This window comes from Dama dama, chromosome 1 (genome assembly GCF_033118175.1).
Source record: "Dama dama isolate Ldn47 chromosome 1, ASM3311817v1, whole genome shotgun sequence".
Classification (NCBI taxonomy): domain Eukaryota; kingdom Metazoa; phylum Chordata; class Mammalia; order Artiodactyla; family Cervidae; genus Dama; species Dama dama.
In genome coordinates this window covers 49122337-49135889 of record NC_083681.1, presented here as the reverse complement: position 1 = coordinate 49135889, position 13553 = coordinate 49122337, and the positions used below count along the sequence as shown (strand labels likewise).

Here is a 13553-nt window from a genome sequence, read left to right as displayed (position 1 = left end):
AATATTCAGAGCTGATTTCCTTTAAGATTGACTGGTTTGACCTCTCTGCTGTTCATGGGACTCTCAAGAGTCTTCTCCAGCACCACAGCTGGAAGGCATCAATTCTTTAGTTCTCAGTCTTCTTTATGGGCCAACTCTCACATTTGTACATGAATACTAGAAAAACAATAGCTTGGACTACTTGGACCTTTGTCAGCAAAGTGATATCTCTACTTTTTAATAGCTGTCTAGGTTAGTCATAGCTTTTCTTCCAAGGAGCAAGCATCTTTCAATTTTGTGACCATGCACAGTGATTTTGGAGTCCAAGAAAATACAGTCTGCCACTATTTCCACTTTTTCCCCATCTATTTGCCATGAAGTGACGGGACTGGATACCATGATTTTAGTTTTTGGCATGTTGAGTTTTAAACCAGTTTTTTCACTCTCCTTTTTCACCTTCAAGAGTCTCTTTAGTTCCTCTTCCCTTCCTGCCATTTAAGTGGTATCATCTGCATGTCTGAGGTTACTGATAGTTCTCCTGGCAATCTTGATTTTGTTTTGTGAGTCATCCAGCCTGCCATTTCTCATGATGTACAATATCTAATATACAGTGACAATATACAGCCTTGACATACTCCTTTCCCCATTTTGAACCAGCCTGTTGTTCCATACAAGGTTCTGTTGCCTCTTGTTCTGTATACAAGTTTCTCGGGAGACAGGTAAGGTGATCTGATATTCCCATCTCTTTAAGAATTTTCCCCAGTTTGTTATCAACCACACAAAATCTTTAATGTAGTCAGTGAAGCAGAAGTAGATTTTTCTCTCTTTTTTTTTTGAATTGCCTTGATTTTTGTATGAAACGATGGATGCTGGCAATTTGATATCTGGTTCCTCTGCCTTTTCTAAGTCCAGTTTGTACATCCAGAAGTTCTTGGTTCACTGCTGAAATCTAGCTTGAAGAATTTTGAGCATAATCTTGTTAGCATGTGAAGATATGAGCTGCATGATTTCCAAATATTTGAAACCTTGAATAATATTCTTAATTAAGTCTTAATTAAATATGTTGTATTCAGAGAATATGCTCTTTACAATATTAAACATGTGAAATGTGTTAAGACTTGAATTATGGCCCAGTTTAAGGTCTATTTTGTATATTCTGAAACGAATGTGCATTATATAGTTATTGAAAAGTGAGAAAAACAAGAACAAATTAAACATAAATAAGTTGAAAGATGGAAATGATTATGATAGAAAATGCATTAATAAAACATGAAGCAAATTACAGGAAAAAAAGCCAGAGAGAGAATATAAATCACTAACACAAGGAAAGAACAAAGTCTTATTTCTACATGCTATATACATTAAAATATTAATAATGAAATATTGAGAATAAATGAATACCAATGAATTTGACTATGTAAACAGAATAAGCCCAATTCTTGAAAGATATAAATTACAAAAATTGTAAAGCAAAACATACAAAACCTGAGTATTTGTAAAGATATGAAATTTTACATCTGTAAAACAACTGAATGCTTAGAATTTTCCTTAATTATTTTTGAAAAAAAGTGTATATATAGAATAGATGTTAAATACACAACACATGCAATTTAAAAATCATACACATACATACACACACTGAAAATATTACCACAAGAAAAGTATCATATCCATCTTCTCATACAGTTACTTTTTGTGAGGGGAGAACACTGAAGATCTACCTTACTAGGAATCAAGTGTACAACACATTAATATTAACTATCGTTTACCATGTTGTGGTTTCTCAAACCACGTGCATTAGGTTTCTCGAATGTACTCATCTTACAATTGAAAATTTATATCCTTTGATCAAAAGCTCCCTTTTCCCCCTATGGTACAGCCTCTGGTAACCATCATTCTTCTCTCTGTTACTATGAGTCTATGGGTTTGATTTTTTTTTAAACATTCAATATATAAATGAGATCATATAATATTTGTCTTTCTGTATCTGGCTTATTTCACTTAGAGTAAAGTACTCCAGCTTCATTTATGTTGCAATAAATGGCAGGATTTCCTTCTTTTTTTAAGGCACAATACATAGTTATGTATCATATTTTTATATACACACTTATCTTTCAATAGACACTTAGGTTACTTCCAGATCCTGGTTACTATGAATAATGACGCAATAAACATGGGAGTGCAGATAGCTCCATGAGATATAGATATTATTTCCTTGGGATATGTACCCAGAAGAAGGACTGCTGAATTATATGGTAGCTCTATTTTTAATTTTTTTTAAATGCCACCATACTGTATTTAATAATGGCAATACCAACTTACAGTCTCACCAACAGTAAACAAGGGTTCCCTTTTCTCCACATCCTCACCAACACTTGTAATCTTTAGACTTTTTGATAATAGCTCTTCTAACAGATGTGAGATAATGATAATTATGGTTTTGATTTGCATTTCACTAATGATTAGTGATGGTGAGTACCTTTTCACGTATCCTTATCTTAGGGGAAACATTTTCAGTGTTTTACCATTGTGCATAAAATTAGCCATACAATTTTCCCTCTACTTCTAGCTTGCTGAGCACTTTTATCACGAGAGGATGTTAGACTTTGTTAAATGTTTTTCTGCACAAGCTAAGATGGCCATGTGTTTTTGTTTTTTGTGTGGTTTTTCTTTGTTTGCTTGCTTCTTTTGTTCCATTAATGTGGTGTTTCATACTTTTGTTGTTGTTGAGCCACACTTGCATTCCTGAAATATATCCCACTTGGTCATGGTGTATCTTTTATAATGCTACTGGATTCAGTTAGCTAGTATTTTGCTGAAAATTTTGCATCTAAATTCATTAAGGATATTGATCTGAAATTTTATTCTTGTTATGTCTTTATTCAGCTTTGATAGTCTAAGTCCTGCCACACAGAATGAGTATCCAGTCCTGAACCTGTGTTACTTAACACATTCCATGATACAGTGGTCCTTGTGAGCCTGCCTATATAACCCCAAGAAACATTTTTCTTCATATCCTTGTGGGGTGTTAGAACTGTCTGCTGTTTGTCTTAACTCCTGTCCTTTACTCTAGGTGGACATAAGGCAGGGTTTGTCTTTAAATCTTTTTGACAAGCCCCCCTTCCTCCCACAAAGCTGCTCTAGTCTAAGTGGTTGGGAACAAAAGTGATGCTCTGTGCTGGTTTTTTAGTGAACCAACATATATGTCAAAATGCACACTTACAGTGTTTTTAGAAGCATTCATATTATCTCCTGGCACTTGCAAGGTGCACCAGAAATTCGGGCCCCATTCCCACAGCTACTGCTGAACTGTGAAACAGAAGATGGTAGGTGAATGACCAAAAATGCCATAAAACTTTCTTCCAAAATTCAGCTGCTTCCCCCCCCCCCCTCTTCATTAAGCAGGTCCCTGGTGGTTGTCATATTTGGATTAGATCCTGACATTCTAAAAATGTTTATTCTGTCAGTTTTTGAAAGTTCATAGTAGAGTACCTTGATTCTTTGAGTTCCTTACTCCATCATTTCCCATGACATAATTCTTAGTCTTTGTCTTTAACTGATGTTTATCAAAGATTATTCAGTTACATAGCAAACAATTAATGAAGAAATACCAAATGTATAGCCTTATATCCATTTTAATGATAACCAAATCCTTCAGTATAACTATCTATCCCAAATCAGCTTAAGGAAGCTATTACTGGGTTTTATAAATCTTTTCAATGTTGCAATACTTTGTGCTACATATGACAAAAATCAAATTTTTTGCTTAAAAGTCTGCTTAAAACTCAACTTTCAGAAAACTAAGATCATGGTATCCGGTCCCACCACTTCATGGCAAATAGATGGGGAAACAGTGGAAACAGTGACAGACTTCATCTTTTTGGGCTCCAAAAGCACTGCAGATGGTGACTACAGCCATGAAATTAAAAGATGCCTGCTCCTTGGAAGAAGAGCTATGACCAACCTAGACAGTATATTAAAAAGCAGAGACATTAGTTTGCCGACAAAGGTCCATCTAGTCAAAGCTATGGTTTTTCCAGAAATCATGTATGGATGTGAGAGTTGGACTATAAAGAAAGCTGAGTGCAGAAGAATTGATGCTTTTGAACTGCGGTGTTGGAGAAGATTCTTGAGAGTACCTTGGACTACAAGGAGATCCAACCAGTCCATCCTAAAGGAAATCAGTCCTGAATATTCAATGGAAGGACTGATGCTGAAGCTGAAACTCCAATACTTTGGCCACCTAATGCAAAGAACTGACTCATTGGAAAAGACCCTGATGCTGGGAAAAATTGAAGGCAGGAGGATAAGGGGACGACAGAGGATGAGATGGTTGGATGGCATTACCGACTCAATGGATATGAGTTTGAGCAGGCTCCAGGAGCTGGTAATGGACAGGGAAGCCTGGCATGCTGCAGGCCAGGATCAGACACAACTAAGTGACTGAACTGAACTGATGATGAAAATTATCCGTGAGTTTCCAGGCAAATGTGTATTTAAATCTGGAAAAGCAGCCTAATTCTAAAAGTGGTTCATGTTTTTTGGTATTTTTCAATTTTTGATCAAGGAATGCAATAACATAATAAATATGAGTTAACAATACAGACAATAAGCAAAAATGTATACTGACCATTTCATTATAAAAACTTAAATACTCTAGAAATCAATTTGGAAAGAGAATATCATGCTGTTCTAACCACAGTCACTTGAATAAATACAGAGTGAGGTGATACTTAAACAGGACAAATTTGCAAATTTGAAGGATTTAATTCATTGCAAATATCAAGTGGTAGTAACTTGAATTCAACTACTAATATAATTTAACACCATTTTGTAAATATTCCAAATAGCCATTAAAGATGCACACTCATACCAAATTCTATCTCCTCACAGTGCAACTTTGTCTATGTATCTTTCTGAGCCTGATCGAAAGCGAAAAACCACACAGTGTTTGACAGGGAAAGTTTAATTTAAATAATCATTCACTTTAACTGGGGATTGAACTAATGAGACAGGCTAGTAAGAAAGGAGGAGAATTCTAAAGGATGTAGAAACAGATGTAAGACTGCCACTACTCCTAGGAAGGACTGAAATAGAGTACCCAAGAGGGGAGCCTCCCCTTTCTGATCTGAAATTCAGACGTCATTAGAGAAGGCACAGACTTGGAGCACTGAAAGACAGAAATGTTCCTGTGATGCTGATCCAGTGGAGCCTGCCAGATATCCATCTTCTAGAGGGTGCCAGGAAAAGCTGCTCATGGGTTTCTGAGGAAGCTGCCGGCTGCTAGGTGCTGCTTAGAACCCGGGCCCTGTTACAGTTGGCAAGAGCTGCAGGAGCCTGTTGGAGACTAGAGATGGCAACCAAACTATGTCTTTGAAATGAGTTCATGGGATGTTGTTAGTCGCTCAGTCATTTCTAACTCTTTGCAATCTTATGGACTGTAGCCTGCCAGGCTCCTGTGTCCATGGAATTCTCCAGGCAAGAATACTAGAGTGGGTTATTGTTCCCTTTTCCAGGGGATCTTCCCTTCCCAGGGATCAAACCGGGGTCTCCTGCATTGCAGGCAAATTCTTTACCGTCTGAGCCACCAGGGAAACTCAAAGGATTAGAGTTAAGAACTAAATCTCCATCTGCCAGGATATCTGAATTTGTGTGTGTGTGAGTCACTCAGTCATGTCTGATTCTGAATCCGGAAACAAAACTCTCTTTTCCCACAGTGCCTCACTAGTGCCCTCAACTGACAAAGTTTATCATTGTACCAGATGGTAAAAAGGAAAAAGAAAAGGAGTGGGTTGGGGGAAGCCATGGCACATGTTCACAAACAAGGAAAAGTGAATTTAGAGCTGAATTAAGACAATTCTTAACTGCAGCACAGGCTGCATGGCCAGTAATAAAGCGGTGGGCATGTGCAACTAGATAGTATCCAAGCAGGGTCACATGGTCAGTGAGTGTAGTGCTCAAAGTGGTCCTTACCTGCATAGACGGCCCCCTAACATTCTCTTGAATATCTGTTTTAAAAAATCCCAGAAGATGGAATAGACAAACAGAAGTTCATTTTGTCCTGATACTATTGCCAGCAATAGGGAGAGGAAGTACAGACCAAGAGTGAATACTCAACACCCTTGAAATCCAAGGTGAGAGAATTTGAAAATTTGGGGTTGGGGGCATTGCAAGGGAACTGCATTTATAAATTGGGTATCGATCACAAAGAGTAAATCTTCTGCTCTCTCCATGACTAGAGGCTGTTTTGCACCAAGGTTAGGCTCCTACTCCCCATAGAGACTGGGTGTGAGATGCACTGCCTTCCTTGAGGAATACATTTCAAAGGGGATGGCTACCAGGTCCTTGAGAAAGACATTTCTATGCTGTCAAACTCTCAGAGACTCTTAAATGACTTACATCTCAAAAAAGAAAAATAATTTAACAGTTAAAAGTTTTCTAAAGTAAATGCTCTACAGTAAGAAGAATAGTATGGTAAATACAGATTCACTGTAGTTTTGACACTCTATAATCCACAATATCCAATATATTTTTGCAGATCACATGAGAATAGCTTTCAGGGAAAGGAAGGAGGAGGTCAGTTACTACAGATACTAAACAAGAAAAGCCCTAGGTCCCTGTTTACCACATAAATAAAATTTCTTTAGAAAAAGTCTACTCCCTGTGTAATTTACCAGTCAGGAATGTGTTTTTCCCCTTTTGTCTTTTCTCCTTCCTTCCTCCCTACCTTCCTTTTTTTTTTTTTCTCTCTCTCTCTCTTCCCTTTTTTCCTTTCTTTCAATGCAGCTGTGGTTCCATCTATAGAATTCTCTATAAGATTAGATTTATAAGGTTAACCTAAGGAAAATCCCTCCTTACATCTTGTGACCTTTGGTCATAATCTTATAAATAATAATAACAGATCATGTATTTGATGAAAAGCATTTGTATCATTTAGAAGATCACTGATATCCTCTCTATAACCTGAACAATCAGTCTGTTGCTTTGCCCAAATAATTCATCTAAGTCCTCGACAGACTTTAATATCAAGTATCACAAGCAAGTTCCCAAGGAGTATTAAAAAAGAATTCAATACATCAAATCATAGAACAATATCATTTTTATCACTTTTAGAATAAGTAACACATGTCCTGATACCATTATTAAAATCAAGGTTTTATCAAGTCTTATAACACAGTCATATTACAGTCATAAAATAGTAAAATGTGATGCATATCTTGCAACCTGGAACTTTTAAATCGCCACATTAGGGTCTCTCATTTTGGAAGTTTTGTGAATCTGTATTCCCAATAGTTCTTATTAGATGACAACAAAGAATTCTGATCACATTCTAATATTGGGTATAGTTGTGCAACAGTTGTAGCCAAAGATGCTGTGGTATAGGTACATGGATATTAACGTATTGTATGTGCTGTTGCATTGACATTACCCTTGTAGCCCCTAGAACATCGCCTAGATTGAACTCCACTACCATTACTGCAGCTGTTTTTGGAGTTTAGCTACTCTCCAGAAACTCTGAGCACTCAGATGAGCACACAGAAATTCTCAGGTGATTCTTCATTAGCCACAATTCTCATTGGATGAGTGGATAGCTATTAATACATTTCCAAGCTCAAATCCTGTCAGAAAAGAGCTGTTCCACTGATTTACACACTAGCCAGCTATCTGTTTTTCTTGGTGAGTTTCTTCTCCATGAATTGGAACCTATGCATGGTTTACTGTTTTCAATTTTAGCAAATTTTAAAAGGAAGTGGAAAAGAGAGAATCAGGTGATCTTAATACTGTATCTCTCAGTAACACACTTTCTTTTGGCATGCCACCTTTCCCCCACTCTGATCCAAGTTTTTTTGTTTGTTTTTTAATCATTGATAGGAGAGATGAAAGAGATTCATGTCATTTAGAGACATAAGAGATGAAACAGTAATCCAGTATCAGCCTCTTAACTACATGCGAAGAAAACTCAGAACTGACACATCCCAGTTACTTAGTGTCAGGACAACATCAAAATAAGGTTTCATACTCCTCAACCAATGTTTACCTACAATCACTCTAACACTGCTTGTTTTATTAAAATAAGAAGATACAGTTTATGGTTTGGAAAGTTGTCTGTGTGTGGGTGTGCATGCATGTATATTTGCAATTTAAGCAGGGAAGCTTATACGATGTGAAGAGATGGTGAAAGATAGAGGCATCCTGTGGCCTTTAAAAGCTTTGATGTCTGGTCTTGTCATTGTAACTACAGCTAATATCCTACCCCCTGATATACAGTCTTCTCTTTATCTGGGTGCATTAAAGTCTCAAATTTTTGACTCTTGTTTCTTAGACTTTATACTACTTTCATTGAAGGTATCTTCCTATTCCTTTTTCTTTCTCTCTCATTTAGAGATCAGGAATGAACATTGTCTGCTTTGATTATCATAGAGAAAATTGCATAGAATGCATGCCTTTGCTGTCCTAGAAGCATTTTTAATCTAAACTTTTTTAGAAAACTGGTTTTCCTAATCATGTGTTTTCCATCTACTTGGAATAATTTAAAAGAGGATATGATTATTTCTCCAATAAAGTGGAAACACCAATTTAAATAGGTGAAATTTATTGACTCCACCAAGTTCTATACACCATTGGGAAGTAATTTTTCTACTGTAACCATGATCATTTTACCTGCTTACATAAATGTCCAATCTTATGGACTGACTTGAGGAAGGTTATTCAGCTCCAGAAAATGTATTATCTCACAGAATTTTAGTCAATTCTTTCTTTATAATGTTTCCTTGTTTGTGTATTTTAATTTTATACTTTCTCAAGAAGCAGTAATGTGTCTCTGTCACACAGAAGTTCTCTATAGGTTCTGATAGCATGAGCTCCTGGAGATTGAGTGTTTATTTTCTCCCCCTTTGGTGCTGAATTTTTTATATATAAATTCATTTAGCCTTCCCACTAATTCAATGAATTAAGTGATATCATTATTTCTATTTGGGCTTCCCAAGGCACTAATGGTAAAGAACCCACCTGCCAAAGCAGGAGACCTAAGTGATACATGTTCAATCCCTAGATCAGGAAGATCCTCTGGAGGAAGGCATGGCAACCCACTCCAGTATTCTTGCCTTGAGAATCCCATGGACAGAGGAGCCTGGCGGCTACAGTCCATAGGTTACAAAGAGTTGGACACGACTAAAGCGTTTAGCACTCACACACATTATTTCTGTTTATAGTTGAGGAACAGAAGGAACTAGATAAGATTCCTCTTGAGGTAAATGTTAGAATCAGCACTTTTAGATACTATGTCATATTTCTAAATTTCTATACCATGTTTTACATAATATATTTTATATTTTTATGAGATAATCAACCAGGTGTGGCCACAAGAGAAAAGAGACAGGCTCAGGTAAACAATAGTTATTATACTAATAGGTCCTAACAGAGACAAGAGGCATAGCAGGTCTTGCAGAGCCAAATGGACAGTAATCAGGGTAAGTGGGAGGCAAAAAACAGGAGGAGGAAGTGGGGGGCAGGGAAGAACTTGGGTGCTTAGAACAAGGCCTTAATTGGGATTTCCATAGGAAAGTCATGACAGGGAAGGGTGAACAGGTTAGGATTCGCTGCTTTGAAAAATTTTTGTGGGTTTTGAATATAGAGATGATCTTTGTTGCCCCTGGATGTTCAACGCAGAAAAATACTGCCTCCTGGAGTTTGTGGGCCAGATAAAGGAAATATGGATTAGTTAGTTTGCAGGCCAAAGATATGCTGCTGGCTAGGCATTTTGCTATCACCCAGACAGACAGAGAGAGCCTCTCCCCAACCAGAAAGGTTTTTTTTTAAGATGCCAAAACATAATATGCATAAACATAAAACATAAAAGTGTATGTATATAATATATAGAAAACTACATTACATTTTTATATTTATAAGTATAAATAAATATGTTTGTATATTTACTGTATATTACAGCAGTAATCCCTCTAGTTTCCTATCAAATAAAAATATATAAAATCCCATTCAGAGTGGTATTCTCTATTCAATGTATTTACCTATAACAAAAATCATACACAGAATAAAACTTGTGGATGATTTTGTTTGTATAATAATTAATGAAAAAGAAAAAAGAGTATATAAAGTCACCTTAAGTTTTTTGAGTAGATTTCTAGAGAAAGAGAAGAGGGAAATTATTGTATAGTAATTAGCCTCCAACTAATAAAAATAAATGGAAAAAAAAAAAAAAACAAAAGTTTGGGTTGGGTGTGAAGCAAGATAATTTGATCAAAAATATCAGAAATGGTTTTCATTGCCAACAGAATATACTAAAATGACAGAAAACATCTAGGTTAGGCTAAACTCCATTATAAACAGTAGAGTGGCCCACAAGCAACTCTGTCCTTCTGCATCTGAAACAGATATTATCATGGTCAAAATATTTAAGCTACAGGGGTTACCCAATAGGTCAGTTTTTATATGTTACCATCATATCCTAATTTATGGTGCCTTTTATTCAATTGACTTTCCATTGATCATCTCAACTTTGTTTTCTTTAAGATCTGTAAGGATTTACATCACCTTCTACCCCATTCTGCTTACACACCATTTTGAAGCTAAGGGGCCAGAATTTTTTCAGTAACTCAAGTTTTCCTCCACTACTGATAAAAGGACATCACTTCCATATAAATCCCAAAACCTGAATAAGAACCTGCACATGGGCCAACCATTTTTTTCTGGAGAGAACAAACCTCCTCACTGTCTCACCTGAGAGTCAATTCTAAGGTTTGTGAGTAGGTATTTTACTTCCTAAACCAGAGTAAATGTGAAAACTGGGAAAAGCTGCCACTTTCTGGAGATTCTGTTTCAAACAAAGTAGGTGGGGCTATGAGTTTGAGGAGTTAGTCTATGACTTCAATTGTTACAGAGGAATTTCACCTAATTTGAAATGTGTCTGAAGTTTAGAAGTGGATATAGACAAAAAAAATTAACGTTGTCATCTGTGGCACCATCTGAGACCACTTCAAAAACTAGTAAGGTCAATGCCCTTAGAATCATAATTTTGATTTCTACAATTTCTAGATGAGAAACACTGGACTCATCTACCTTTTTCATAAATATCCATACTGGCATTTGTAAAAGCTATTCAAGAATTCTATTATCATGCTGATTTAAACTGATTTCCAAAAATTTAATGTCATGTGGCCATATTTCCATCCATTTTTTTCATGATCTACAAGGAATGACAAAGAGAATTTCCTCTTCCTTCCCATCCATAATTTGTCTGTGAAGAGGCATCAGGATCAGTGGTGAGGAAAGGATTCATGAGCCTTATGGGATCTACTAACATGTCATATCTGAACCCGAAGACAGTGATCCTGATTGGGATCCCTGGACTAGAGCATGTGCAGTTTTGGATTGGATTTCCCTTCTTTAGTTTGTGCCTGGTGGCTCTGCTGGGGAACGTCATTTTAATAATCATTATTGCAAGAGAACGCAGTCTTCACCAACCCATGTACATCTTCTTGGCAGTGTTGGCAGCCACTGACCTAGGACTCTGTGTAGCCATTGCTCCCAAGATGTTGGCTATCTTCTGGTTTGGCTCCTATTCCATGGCTTTTGATGCTTGCCTCACCCAACTCTTCTTCATCCACACTTTGCAGGGCATGGAATCTGGCATACTGTTAGCCATGGCCTTTGACCGCTATATTGCCATCTGTGATCCTTTGAGGCATGCATCCATCCTCACACCTCTCTTTCTAGCCAAGATGGTACTGATGGTAGCAATTCGGACAATGGTTCTTGTTGGGATTTTACCCATTCTACTAAAACGACTGCAAATTTTCCAATCAGTGGTTATTGCCCATTCCTACTGTGAGCACATGGCTGTGGTCAAGTTGGCTGCAGAAGATGTCCACATTAACAAATCATATGGGCTTTTTGTGGCCTTTGCGATTCTGGGTTTTGACCTGATTTTTGTCTTCATTTCCTACATTTTTATTTTTCGAGCTGTTTCTCACCTTCCTCAGAAGGAGGCACGACTCAAAGCATTCAATACCTGCACTTCCCACATTGTCATCTTCCTAGAGTTTTATATCCTTGCTTTTTTTTCCTTCTTCAGCCACCGTTTTGGACATGTATCACCCTATATGCATATATTCTTATCTACCATCTATCTGCTTGTTCCCCCTGCCCTTAACCCCATTGTCTATGGTGTGAAGACCACGGAGATCCGCAACCGAGTTGCTGAGATTTGTATTCTGAAGCATGACTCCCAGTAGTAATCCAAAAATAATATTATACAGGAAAAAATATATTTTTAGGTTTAAGATGAAAACTTCTTGTACAATGTCTATTTTGATGAGATTTTTACAACATAATGATCTCCACTAAAGAATATATATTCCCAAAACAGAAACAATCAGAATATGAGATAAACTTAGGTGAAAAAAATATATGTATCTCATAACTTCTCATCATCCTTTCATCTGTCCCTTATTTTCTTCATCTTTTTGCCTTCCTTCCATCATTCTTTTCTCTTTTTTTCCCCTTTCTTTTCTTGTTTACAAGGAAATAAGACACAAGATTCCTTATATCTTCCTCTAATATCAACAGGCAGTTTATCTTTTGGATGTGCAAGATTGACAAAGATATATCCATTATTTAAAAAGATTAAATCTAATTTAATTTTACTTAAGCTATGTTAAGAACAAAAGATTTTGGTTCACACATGAGAAGTAACTACTTTAGATTTTTTTAGGGAATCAGAGAAGATCTCATATAGAAAGTCATGGCAAATGTGAGATTTGAATAATGTTTCATTTAAAATGATGAAATTGTGTTACACATAACTTAGTTTTTAAAACACTATTACTTAGTAGTTATGGAGGAATATGTGCAGATATGTGTGAATCTGACTTCCTTGAGCATTTGATTCGTGAAAAGCAGAATCAAATATGCCTTCACCAGTTCTTCAGGCCAGAATATTGAAGTGGGTAGCCATTCCCTTCTCCAGGGGATCTTCCCAACCCAGGGATCAAACCCAGGTCTCCCGCAATGCAGGTGGATTCTTCACCAGCTGCGCTACTAGGGAATTTGATCAGTGATCAAAATTATACAAATCACTCTGCATTATTTAGTTATGTATTAACATCCAAGTAATAGGATACTTGACCGCTTTTAACAGCCCAAACACAGACCTTTTTATTGGGTAGGTGAACAATTCAGCTTTTCAAAGTTCCCATTGACTAGCATTGCTTGTGATGGCTTTAGAAGGAGTTCATTTTCTGTCTGTATTGTTGCAACTCACTATGAACTTATTTTTTTCCAAAAGGTCATTAGGAGACCCTGACAAATTTTGAGATGCTGTCCATTAATTTGAGCTAGTTCTCTGATGATGCACATGGAACCGTTTCTTTTTACCCCACTCTTTTTATCCATACAACTCAAAAAAATTATAAAAAAAAAACCCTAATACTCTGATGTTGAGCCATCTCTCCCTTAGTCTCACTTTCACATCATATCTTACTGTCCAGTGTCTACAGCTTGAGAGCATATATGCCACCACACGAACAACAATAAGTCTTAGCTCAGGTTTGTCATTG

At 36.7% G+C, this 13553-nt stretch overlaps 1 protein-coding gene across 1 annotated transcript; it reads left to right on the top strand.

Annotated features, from left to right (window-relative positions):
- The first annotated feature begins 11282 nt into the window (after positions 1–11282).
- On the top strand, positions 11283–12230 carry LOC133054234 (olfactory receptor 52A1-like). The gene has a single exon (XM_061139034.1). The coding sequence runs from the start codon at positions 11283–11285 to the stop codon at positions 12228–12230; it is 948 nt and encodes a 315-aa protein (XP_060995017.1).
- Positions 12231–13553: the final 1323 nt, after the last annotated feature.